The 13,122-nt window shown below is 47.9% G+C and overlaps 1 protein-coding gene across 1 annotated transcript in view; it reads right to left on the bottom strand.

Moving 5' to 3' along the window:
• The window catches only part of LOC122924308 (vomeronasal type-2 receptor 26-like), a 101,456-nt gene that overhangs the window by 53,550 nt on the left and 34,784 nt on the right, over window positions 1-13,122 (bottom strand). The window contains exons 3-4 of the mRNA XM_044275266.1: window positions 5,872-6,182; window positions 5,142-5,244 (exon numbers count right to left, since the gene is read on the bottom strand). Coding sequence (XP_044131201.1) covers window positions 5,142-5,244; window positions 5,872-6,182 — 414 coding nt within the window. The remainder of the gene's footprint in view (window positions 1-5,141; window positions 5,245-5,871; window positions 6,183-13,122) is intronic.

The following is a 13,122-nucleotide window of genomic DNA, read 5'->3' as shown; positions in this document are numbered from 1 at the left end:
ACTTCGAACTCCGGTACCCCTTGGACCTCCAGCGGGGATGGGGTCTGAATGAAGGGAGCGGAGTCGGCTGCCGATTTGAGAAGTGAAACATGAAAGGTGTTCACTCCTCGGATCGACGGTGGAAGAGCAACCTTGTACGTAACTCGGTTGATCTTTTGTGTCATTGGGTATGGGCCAATGAATCGAGGACCTAACTTGGAAGATGGCTGACGCAGCGGAATGTTCCGGGTGGAGACCCACACCTGATCTCCCACCTTAAACTTTTGCTCTACGGTGCGATGACGATCAGCAAATTTCTTCTGTTGCGCCACCGCACTGCGGAGATTCCGCTGGGCCGCTGACCAAATGGGACGCCTATCCTCGAACCACTGATCCACCACCGGTGAGTCAGTGGAGGGTCCGGCCAAAGAAGAGAGTCTTGGATCCCTGCCCCCCACGCACCTGAACGGAGACATCTTAGTGGAAGCATGCTCAGAGTTATTATAAGTCACCTCCGCAAAGGGTAGATACGCTGCCCATTCCTCCTGGCAGTCTGACACGAAGCACCGGAGATATTGCTCCAGGGTCTGGTTAGTCCTTTCCGTCTGACCATTGGTCTCTGGGTGAAAACCAGAAGAAAAAGACAAATTAATACCCAATCGGGAGCAGAAAGAACGCCAGAAGCGGGAGATGAATTGCACTCCTCTGTCTGAAACAATGTCATCCGGCGCTCCGTGTAATCGAAAGACATGATTCAAGAACAGATCTGCCAATTCTCTGGCCGAGGGCAATCCAGGGAGTGGGATAAAATGGGCCATTTTACTAAAACGGTCCACCACTACTCAGATTACCGTACTTCCAGAGGACCTTGGCAAATCTGTGATGAAATCCATGGAAATGTGAGTCCATGGAGCCTGGGGAATAGGCAGTGGGAGTAAAGTCCCAGAAGGGGCAGACCGAGACGGTTTACATCTGGCGCAAACAGTACATGCCTGGATATAGGCCTTAACATCCACGGACATGTTGGGCCACCACACGTGACGTTTAACAAGGGCAAGTGTTTTTTTAACACCCAAATGCCCGGCAGACTTTGAGTCATGAAGCTGTCGGATGACCTCCAATCGAAGGTTAATGGGTACGAACCATCGACCCTCGGGTTTGTCAGGTGGACTCTCTGCCTGTGAGGGCTCAAGAAGAGAGGACAAGTCCTCCATTACTTCTGCGGCCCCCAGGGCAGCAAGAAAACATTTAGTTGGGAGAATGGTTTCTGGCTCAGAGTCCAGGACGGAAGCAGCCTCAGGGAAGCAGCGGGACAGGGCATCTGCCTTCACGTTTTTGGAACCTGGTTTATAAGTGAGGCGGAAATTGAAGCGGGTGAAAAACAATGCCCACCTGGCTTGTCGGGAGTTGAGTCTTTTGGCACTCTCTAGATACTCCAAATTTTTGTGGTCAGTGTAAACCGTGATGGGATGTTCTGCACCCTCTAGCCAATGTCTCCACTCTTGAAAAGCCAATCTTACTCCCAGAAGCTCTCTATTGCCGATATCATAATTACACTCGGCTGGAGAGAGCTTCCGAGAGAAGAAGGCACAGGGATGTAACCTCTCGGGGTCCCCAGAATACTGTGAGAGAACTGCCCCTACACCGACCTCTGAGGCATCGACCTCGAGAACAAAAGGTCTGGAGGTGTCTGGATGAGTAAGAATTGGTGCCGTGCAAAAGGCCTGTTTCAGCGTCTCAAAGGCTCTGACTGCCTCTCTCGTCCACTTAGAAGGATTAGCTCCCTTCTTAGTGAGGTTGGTGAGAGGTACTACTATCGCAGAAAAATTCTTAATAAACTTGCGGTAGAAGTTGGCAAAGCCTAGGAAACGCTGCAACCTCTTAAGATCCTTAGGTTGAGGCCAATCCAAGACAGCAGAAAGTTTGGATGGGTCCATAGCCAATCCCTTTTCTGAGATAATGTACCCCAGGAAAGGCAACTCCTTCACCTCAAACAGACACTTCTCAAGTTTGGCATAGAGGCGGTTCTCCCTCAGCTTCTGGAAAACCTGACACACGTGTCTCCGATGAGAGACCAGATCCGCGGAGTAGATTAGTATGTCATCTAGATAGACAACAACACATCTATCCAAGAAATCTCTGAGAACATCGTTGATGAACTCCTGGAAGACCGCGGGAGCATTACAGAGACCGAAAGGCATCACGAGATACTCGTAATGCCCGTCTCTGGTATTAAATGCGGTCTTCCATTCGTCACCCTCTCTAATGCGAACTAAATTATAAGCACCCCTTAAATCGAGTTTGGTGAAGACTCGGGCCCCTGCCACCTGAGAAAACAGATCATCAATCAGAGGCAGTGGATACCGATTCTTCACCGTAATCCGATTAAGGGCACGATAATCGATGCAAGGTCTCAAGCCTCCATCCTTCTTCTCCACAAAGAAGAATCCAGCTCCAGCAGGGGAAGTGGATGGACGAATGAAATTCTTCTCAAGGTTCTCTTTAATATACTCCCGCTGAGCCTGAACCTCAGGCCCAGTGAGATTATAAAGATGCCCTTGTGGTGGCATGGTGCCTGGCAACAGGTCTATAGGACAATCATATGACCTGTGGGGAGGTAATACATCAGCCCCCTGAGGACTGAACACATCTCGGAAATTATGATACTGCTGTGGTAAAGTACTTAATACTTCCATGGAGGCTAGTGACAGGTCGGGACGAATGCACTTAGTAAGGCATTCCGTACTCCACTGACAGATAAGACCCGAGCGCCAGTCCACTACTGGATTATGGAGCCTTAACCAAGGGAGACCCAAAATCACGGGAGTGGATGGCATGTCAAGGACAAAAAGGCTTAAGGTCTCCCGATGATCAGCCCCCACCGTTACCTGTATTCCCGGAGTCATCCACACTGCACGACCATCTTGAAGAGGGGAACCATCAATCGCGGTCACTGACATGGTGGTTTTCGGCTGGATCAACGGGATGCCAAGTCGACGAACCAAGGTTGAGTCCACAAAATTCCCAGCGGCCCCAGAATCGATTAGTGCTGACAACTCATGGACCTTGTCTTGCCACCGTAAGGATATGGATACCATCACCCGGCTTGGAGGAGGGATAATAGCACCTAGGGGGTTCTCCTCTATGCCCCCTAGGTTCATTCGTTTCCCGCCGGCAGGAGGGGACAGGTTTTAACGAGGTGTCCAGACTTCCCGCAAAATAGGCACAGGCCTTTCTGTTGGCGACGAGCTCGTTCTGCCTGTGTGAGATGGGAGGATCCAACCTCCATTGGCTCTTCGGCCGATTTTAGAGGCCCTGGATGTGGTCGAGAGGATGAAAACCGAGACGACCGTTCCACTCGCCTCTCACGGATTCGCCTGTCGGCATCGATTGCCTGAGAGATAGCCATTTCCAACGAGAAGGGGGTAGGCAAGGCCAAAAGAAGATCCCGGACCGCATCCGAAAGTCCCAAACGGAAGCGATGGCGTAGGGCTGCGTCGCCCCAGGTGGTGAAAGCTGCCCATCGCCTGAATTCTGCAGCGTATTCTTCAGCTGGGCGGCGGCCTTGTTGAATATGCTCAAGATTGGTCTCTGCGGTGCGAGTACGATCCGGGTCATCGTAAATCACAGCCATAGCCTCGAAGAAGGCATCCACTGACGAAAAAGCTGTATGGTCTTGAGGCAAGTTAAATGCCCAATGTTGGGGGTCTCCACGTAGCAGTGACATTACAATCCCAATTCTCTGCCTGAGAGTGCCAGAAGCCATCGGTCGTAACTGGAAATAAAGGAGACAGGAGTCCCTGAAGTTTAAGAACTCCTGTCGCTCTCCTGTGAAGGGGTCAGGCAGAGGGATCTTAGGTTCTGTTTGATGCCTTGCGATAGTGACGGGTAGTGCTGAGGCTCCCTGGATAAGCTGCTGAACCTCCTCCATCACAGTTGTCAGTTGCTCTTGGATTTGCGCTGCAGCGACTGCTGGTATATTTGGGCGTCGTTGGAACAGCAGGTTAACGGCTCCCGTTAATTCATTCAGCTGCTGCTGGATCTTGTCCATGGCAACTGTTAGTTTGGCCCACTGTTCTGTAATGCAAGGCACCAACAAACAGACCAGTGATGAAAGCAAAAAGGTGTTTATTCACCAGAAACATAAACGTCCAGGACACTTGCTGGTAACAAGGAATAATAACAAAAAAACAGGCAAGGAGATTCCAGGAATAGTCCCAACCAGTGCTGAATGATGCTGTGCACTTGGCAGTCGAGTCACTCCAGATCTTGGGTCCGCTGTAAGGACAAAGTTCCTGGCAGTCTTCAGTCACCAGGAGTTGTGACCTATACCTGGTTGAGGGAAAATAACAGTGGGCACTGATCACCCTGAGAGACCTCCTTTTAAATGCCTGCTGACCAATCCCAGGGTGCCAAGTGTCCGCTACCATAGGTGAACAAATTGCCCTGCACCTGAGTACAAGGCCTAAGGCAATCACAAGTTGATTAACCCATGGCTGGCTCCCTAATCCACTTTGCTCTTGTGAGTCAGTATAATATGCGCCACTGGTCGACGAAGTGCATAAGAAGCGCGTACTCGCGACCGTGTATCCCTTTGCGAACCTGCCCTCGTGCGTACGCACGGACGCATGATTGACTCAGTGCGAGTATGCGAGCGCGTGGACCCAGATGCGGAAACGGAAGTCGCAGGAGACACCGGAGACAACCCTGGCCGCGACGTCTTGTCACTCGCCTGGCCACTCTGTCCCCGGGACCCCGACGGTCCTCCCCTCCGATGTCCACGTGAACGCATCTCCGCACTAGCTCGCAAAGGGGTCAGCGCTGGTGCATCAGAGACACGCATAACCTGTCCCGCAACTCCACGAGGACCCCTCTTGGTTCCCCTGGAGTGCAAAGCAGGTGAGGATCTTACATCTGGACTCTTACTCCACCAACTACAACTCCTTTGTTGCTATGGAGCCTATCCCCAGGGAGCAACAGTATCCAGGTAGGAGCACAGTGACACAAACTATTAGGGCCACAACATACCACTCGTGAACACTGGGACCCGATCGTCCCCAGGGGGGCGGCACGCGGGCAAAAGCTGCACCCACTATTCTGCTATCCATACAATGATGAGGGTGGACAGTCCATAATCACATACATAATAGAACACTTCTTACCTCCTTTGTCTGTTTCCATGTTATTGACTGGGTGTTTATGCGAAGCTGTTCTCCACCGACGGCCCATGGTGTAAAATTTCCTATTTCCAACTTACGGACATCCCTATGGGTGGTCGTATTTATAATTATCCAGTTTATTATCTTATATGGATGTACAGCTTCCCTCTCTTCATTAAAGTAATATGAAGGTTTCATTGGATCCAGTGGATTCTTCATCCATTGTATGTAGCGCTGTAACCTCCGTGTGTAATGTCTGACTCTGGTTATTGAGTTTTCTCCATATTGGTCTCCTATAAATGAGAACATTTCATGTAGAGCTTTTGCCAGGATTTCTACTGCATAATACAGTCGTGGAGAGACCCCTGACGAGAGGTAATTCCTCATACTTGGCTGAGTATATGTTTTAGTCTGATTATACTCTATATCAGTATAATTATATGTAATGAAGGAATCTTTATCTCCAGTTCCTGCTATTACATCTAATAATGTCCACATAGGCTCATCGTGGTATATATTAGGGAGTTTCCTGTAATTTCTCAGCAAATCTTCCTCTCCTGGAAATGTCTGTGATGAAAATTCAACTGCTAGACTTCCATTCAGTTCTGGGTACTGATATTCTATAACGAAGTTACTGGAAGCCCAGGATGGTGGAAGGATAAAGATTTTATCTATAGATACAGATGGATGAAAAATTAGTAAGTCACCTCCATTGAAAGATAAGCTCCCACACATTATAATGATATTGATTTGTGGATTCTTCATAACTTGTAAAATCCGCTCATTGTTCTTGACATTCTGCTCTGTAAGTTTTATGGTGAAGGCGGCACAGATCCCGTGCTCTCTCATGTACTTTGTCAGTATTTGCAGTTCATTCTCTCCGGTATCATCATCCGACACTAAAATCCCAACCCAGGTCCAGCCAAAGTGCTCCAACAGTTTGGTGATGACCATATTGTGGATGTGGTGATTCTGGACAGATCTGAAGACATGTGGATAGAGGAATCTATCGGATAATGAGTGTTCGGTGGCTCCATAGCTGATCTGCAGGACACAGGAGAAAATAATTTCATGTAGAACTTTTTATTTTCAATTATTTAGTAGGAAAGTCAAGAGAAAACTCCCAATAAGACCTGGACTGAACGACTACATAAATGTGAGGTACAGAAAACTTCTCTCTTTGAGATTCAGAAATGATTTTCTCATATCGTCACATGGTATACCCTAATGTCAGACTTGACGTTCTGAGCCCCGAGAGTCCACTGGTTATGATGTAATAAATACAAGAATATAATATTTCATATAACAATATACACTCCTCAACACCAAGAAGGATAAGCAATAGACTGAGATGTCAGCTAGGCTGAGATGTCAGAAGTGATCACCGTTGTGTGTCCCGGTTGCTTGGATGAACTGGAATGATGGCAAGAGGTCAGAATTTAATTAGAAAAATGGCACATAATGATCCATTCTGTAATGTAAGTGAAATTGGACATCACATCCCAAGCCTAGGGCGGAAAACAGTGTCTACAGAAACCAATAGGAGTGTGCACGACACTGGGCTATCAGCCAGACATTCAGCTACAGGTGTTACACTGACTTCACAACTCGCCCCCTGGAATCGTCAGAGAACCAGGGGATCACAAGTACTGCATTCTTGCTTGACCAAGTGGGTAAAGAAACCCAAAACCATAGACCATATAGAGTACAATTTCTCTGCATCTCCATTAGGTAGTAGGCTTTAGGCCCAGAAGGGTTAAAACAAAAACTAATGTATACCCAACCACCTAGTAGAAACAACAACACCAATATAAAAATACTACCCAGTAAAGTCAAGCATATCACTCAAACAGGATGTTCTGCAGACATCTTTTTTTTAGGAGCCTTGGCACTGGAGGCTTTCTTCCAGGGCTCCATGTGCGGCAAAGATGGCAAAGTCTCTTGGTCTTGCAACGGCAGCCATAAAGGGACCTTCAGTGGTTCCATATCCAATTGACTCCAGGTGGCTGTATCCAGTTCTACAGGCGTACGGTAGATTTGACACGGTGGGTAATGTGTCTACTGCCCTGAATTCTGGTAGGCATTTGATTCAAATATTCTTCCTCCTGCTACGGTTCTTCTGGTCTTCTATAACAGCTAGTGCCCTACTAATATTATTAGCTTGATAGGCCACCTGTGAGGTCAAGACCCCTGATAAAGAGGTCACTCCAGCTTGTACGGTCTCCAAACTCTACACCAGCTGAACAATCTGTTGTACCTCTGTCTCAATGTCAGCTAGCTCAGACAACACAGGTTTCATAGCCGGTAACAATGTCTTTTATAGATATTCCGTTGAGATAGGCGCATTCGCTGTGCCTTGTTCACCATTAGAGATGTCCCGAACATACGGCGGGCGAACATATGCGATGTTCGGTCCGCCCCCTATTCATCATCATTGAATAAACTTTGACCCTGTACCTCACAGTCAGCAGACACATTCCAGCCAATCAGCAGCAGACCCTCCCACCCAGACCCTCCCACCTCCTGGACAGCATCCATTTTAGATTCATTCGGAAGCTGCATTCTTAGTGAGAGGAGGGACAGTGCTGCTGCTGCTGCTGATTTAATAGGGAAATCGAAAGTTATGCCAGTGTATTCAGTGTCCACTACAGTCCTGAAGGACTCATCTGATCTCTGCTGTAAGGACAGCGTCCTGACCACACCCCAAAAAGCCCTTTTTAGGGATAGAACATCAGTCTGCTTTTTTTTTTTTCCTCTGTAATATAATTGCAGTTGCCTGCCAGCGTGTGTGTCAGGCTCACAGGGTATACTGTGCCCACTTGCCCAGTGCCACCACTGGAATAAATTATAGCAGTCAGTTGCCTGCACGCGTGTGTGCTTCAGGCCCTGCAAGTGCACAGTGTCACCAGCGCAACTCATATCTGGTGTCACAGTAGATTATATTTTAAAAAAACAACTATTTTGACTGTAATAGATTGAATAGCAGTTATTTGTCTGCAAGCGTGTGTGTCAGGCCTACAGCGTCTACTCTGCCAACTTCTGCCAGTGCACAGTGCCACTCATATCTGGTGTCACAGTAGCTTGCACGCAAAGTACAACTAAACAAATAAAAAAAGATGGCAGGCAGAGGCAGGCCACCCCGCAGGGGCCGTCGTGGTCGTGGTGCTGTGATTCCCTTTGGCCCTAGAATAATGCCCAGTGTTCAGAGGCCACGTACCCTGAACTCGAAAAGTTCTGAGGACATAGTTGACTGGCTAACACAGGACACCCAATCTTCTACAGCTTCCGCTCGGAACCTTGACGCACCAACCTCCTCCAGCTTAGCTTCGGGCACCTCTCAATTTACCACTCACCCGCCTGCCGCCACCACCAACACTACCACCACAGCTGCTTCACTTGATCTGTCGGAGGAGTTATTTACACATCAGTTGTAAGAAATGAGTGATGCACAACCATTATTGCAAGAGAATGTAGATAACAGGGATATGTCTCAGTCAGGCAGCATTACACACATGGACGTACAGTGTGATGATGATGATGTACCCGCTGCTGCCACCTTTGCTGAGTTGTCTCAGCCATCCTTTCCTCTAAAATGAAATGGAACATGGTCAAGATCACATATTCACAAAGCCACTTTAGAGGCCTAGAAGTGGTTTTCAACCTCACATTGTTCTATCCCCTTTCCTTCCCCTCTACTGACAGTGAAGGACATAACTGACACAGCCCCCCTCCCCATAAAAACTTTGACTTCCCAAGGGCTCAAGTCCTCCCTAACTTCTATTATTTCCCTGGCTCTTCTCTCTGGCGAGTGGATGGATCCACAAGCCACAAATACTTTACTAAACCCCCGTCCGTGCGATATTTTTTCTATTGCATATCTCAGAGCCGATCTGAAACAACATATTAGAATAGAATAAAGCGAAGGAGAGAAGAGAAAGGCAGCGCCAATTGTGTAGTACAGTATATAATGATACCAGTAATGAAAAAGTAATGCGCTTACCAGATTCTGTTGTGAAGAGTCACAACGCCTTTGACGAGCCTGGCTGGTAAATGGACCAGCGGCCAAGGGTGCCTTGCTGCAGCCTAAGTTCCAGGGCGCATTTAAGAATTAAATGCGAAAACGAAGTAGGATAAACCAAAAAGAAGGAAAAACTGGAACTGCAAATAGTATTTGCTTTTGGGCGCTGTTCGGCTGAATATATAACGCAGGAGGTGAATAAAAAGAAAAAAGTTATTTATTTGTCTACGCGTTTCGAGGGAATTGGACCCTCTTCCTCAGGACAATCAATGATACAGTAAAGGACAGTATGCATTTATTTATACACTTGTTTTTGGCACCCAAACTTGATTTAGGGGGCGGGGCTATGGGCGGAGTTAATATACACATATAAGCATATAGACAAACATAAGTAAAAAAGATCAGTCTAATATAGATAAAAACAAACTTAAAACCACTTCATATGGGCATACGGTAGTCAGTGGAGTGAAAAATATGCACCAGTGATGAATATAAATAGAGAGAAGCAGGGGGAGGTAATGCTTAAGGACGGGACGCTAAGCCACGCCCACTTTTGTGACGTCACACTCTAGAGGAGGTTTTTGCTAAGTAATAGAGGTGATAGAAGCGCTAAGGGGGCGGGGCTATGGGCGGGGCTACGGGCGGGGTTGATATGCATATAAATAAACAGGAGGTGCGGTAATCGGTACTATACGAATGAAGAAACTGAGAGACAATCAGTACAAACGTCCAGTGGTAGCATCACCTCCCCCTGCTGCTCTTTATTTACATCCACTACTTGTGCATATCCCTCACTCCAGTGACCACTGGACGTTTGTACTGATTGTCTCTCAGTTTCTTCATTCGTATAGTACCGATTACCGCACCTCCTGTTTATTTATTTATATGCATATCAACCCCGCCCGTAGCCCCGCCCATAGCCCCGCCATCTTAGCGCTTCTATCACCTCTATTACTTAGCAAAAACCTCCTCTAGAATGTGACGTCACAAAAGTGGGCGTGGCTTAGCGTCCCGTCCTTAAGCATTACCTCCCCCTGCTTCTCTCTATTTATATTCATCACTGGTGCATATTTTTCACTCCAGTGACTACCGTATGCCCATATGAAGTGGTTTTAAGTTTGTTTTTTATCTATATTAGACTGATCTTTTTTACTTATGTTTGTCTATATGCTTATATGTGTATATTAACTCCGCCCATAGCCCCGCCCCCTAAATCAAGTTTGGGCGCCAAAAACAAGTGTATAAATAAATGCATACTGTCCTTTACTGTATCATTGATTGTCCTGAGGAAGAGGGTCCAATTCCCTCGAAACGCGTAGACAAATAAATAACTTTTTTCTTTTTATTCACCTCCTGCGTTATATATTCAGCCGAACAGCGCCCAAAAGCAAATACTATTTGCAGTTCCAGTTTTTCCTTCTTTTTGGTTTAACATATTAGAATAGGTGACTTGACTCTTCAATAGTTTGGTTTGAATCGCTCATTTCTCATCATTCTACCCCTAAGAAACTAATTTCGCTGATTTATAGCAAGCTGTGGTCACCGCCCATGTTAGCCAAACCGTCCTTTGTGAGGTATTGGGAAAAGGACCTCAATGTTGTTGTTCCGTTCTACTTCCTCCCCAGACTCCTAGGTTCCCCCCATGGGATCTCCCGCTGTGTCCGAATTCAGGAAAACAGCTACAAGATTCTCACCAGATGGTATAATACGCCTGATAAGACATCACTATACTCTGAATCTGCTTCGGACACATGCTGGAGGTGCCTTGGGAAGAAAGGGACTTTTTTTCACATTTGGTGGACTTGCCCCCTCATCCTTAAGTGGTGGAACGAGAATTTCGCTATTGCTAATAAGATCTGGGACACCTCTATACCACCGTCCCCACAGCTGGCCCTTTTATCCCTCTTTTTAGATGAGCCTAAGGTAAAACCGCCGTTTGTCTTTACTCAAATGTTAATGGCCGCCCGCCTCCTGCTCCCTAAGTATTGGCTACAACCCCAAGTTCCAACCATGGAACAGTGGATCCAAAAAATGGACCAACTCCATAGGTTTGAAGAACTTTCATCTTGGGAAATGCGCTCTCACGGGGTCTTTCTCAAAAAATGGCTCCCCTGGTCAAAATTCAGAACCCCCCAAAGCATGTTGGACTCTCAATCACTTTCCATTGACTCCTAATCAGCCTCCAAGGCGTAGAGCGCCAGTTCGTGCCACGTGTCCAGCTTGGACACCCAATAGTTGTAAGGCACAGAGGGATCACTGAGGATGCTGACATGGTCTGCTACGTACTCCTTCTGCATCTTCCAAAATGTTTCCCTCCTTGCGACACTAGGCTGCGCATCAGGTTAAGCTTGCTGGCTGGGTGTCATGAAACTGTCCCAGGCCTTGGAGAGTGTTGCCCTGCCTCTGTTGGAACTGCTGTGTGTTCCCCTTGTCTCCCCTCCTCGTTTGGCCAAGGAACTATGTACTCTGCAGCCAGCATTGTCAGCTGGAAATTTTTGTAGAAATTCTTCCACAAGGACCTTCTGGTATTGCACCATTTTTCTGGTCCTCTCCACCACTGGAATGAGAGATGAGAAGTTCTTTTTGTAGCAGGAGTTGAGAAGGGTGAACAACCAGTAATCAGTGTTGGCCAAAATGCGTATAACGTGAGGGTCACTGGAAAGGCAGCCTAACATAAAGTCAGCCATGTGTGCCAGAGTTCCAACAGACAAGACTTTGCTGTCCTCATCAGGAGGATGACTCTCAATCTCCTCATCCTCTTCCTCCTCTTCTACCCATCCACGCTAAACAGATGGAATAAAACTTCCATGGGTACTACCCTCTGTAGCGGAGGCAACTGTCCTGCTCCTCCTCCACATCATCCAATTTGCACTGAGAAGATGAACTGAGGGTGGTCTGGCTATCACCCTGTGTACTGTCTTCCCCCATTTCCACCTCTTCCACATGCAAAGCATCCACCTTAATTGTGAGCAGCGAGCGTTTAAGTAGACGCAGAAGTGGGATGGTTACGCTGATAATAGCGTTATCGCCGCTCACCATCTGTGTTGATTCCTCAAAGTTACGTAAAACCTCACAGAGGTCAGACATCCATGCCCACTCATCGCTTGTGAAAAGTTGAAGCTGACTGGAAAGGCAACGTCCATGTTGCAGCTGGTATTCCACTACTGCCCTCTGCTGCTCACAAAGCCTGGCCAACATGTGGAACGTGGAGTTCCAGCGCGTGCTCACGTTGCACAACAGTCGGTGAGCTGGCAAGGTCACGCTGCTGCAGCGTTGCCAGACTGGCAGAAGCTGTCGATGACTTGCGGAAATGGGCACACAAGCGACGCACCTTCACCAGTAGCTCAGGCAAATTAGGGTAGGTGTTGAGAAAACGTTAAACCACTAGGTTGAACACATGGGCTAGGCATGGGTATGTATGTGAGCTTGCCGAGCTTCAAAGCCGCCATCAAGTTACGACCATTATCAGACACAACCATGCCTGGTTGTAGGTTGAGTGGCGAGAGCCACAGCTCAGTATGGTGTCTTATCCCCTGCCACAGCTCTGCGGCGGTGTGCTGTTTGTCACCTAAGCAGATCAGTTTAAGCAAGGCCTGTTGCCGCTTCTCCACTGCAGTGCTACACTGCTTTCAGCTACTGACTGATGGCTGACTGGTGCTGCAAGATGATAAATCAGAGGTGGAAGTGGAGGAGGCGGCAGAGGAGGAGAAGGGGGGGTTGCAGCCACTAACGTACATGTCGGCGGAAACCCTGATGGAAGTAGGGCCCGCAATCTTTGGCGTCGGTAGCACCTGTGCCATCCCAGGGTACGACTCGCTCCTGTACTCCACAACATTCACCCAGTGTGCCGTCAGGGAAATGTAGCATCCCTGGCCACCAGCACTTGTCCATGTGTCAGTCGTTAAGTAGACCTTCCCAATGACTGCATTGGTCAGGGCACGGGTGATATTACGGGACACATGCTGG

The sequence above is a fragment of the Bufo gargarizans genome, chromosome 1 (assembly GCF_014858855.1).
Source record: "Bufo gargarizans isolate SCDJY-AF-19 chromosome 1, ASM1485885v1, whole genome shotgun sequence".
Lineage (NCBI taxonomy): Eukaryota > Metazoa > Chordata > Amphibia > Anura > Bufonidae > Bufo > Bufo gargarizans.
Note: the sequence above shows the minus strand (reverse complement) of the source record. Positions and strands in the feature narration are given on the sequence as shown.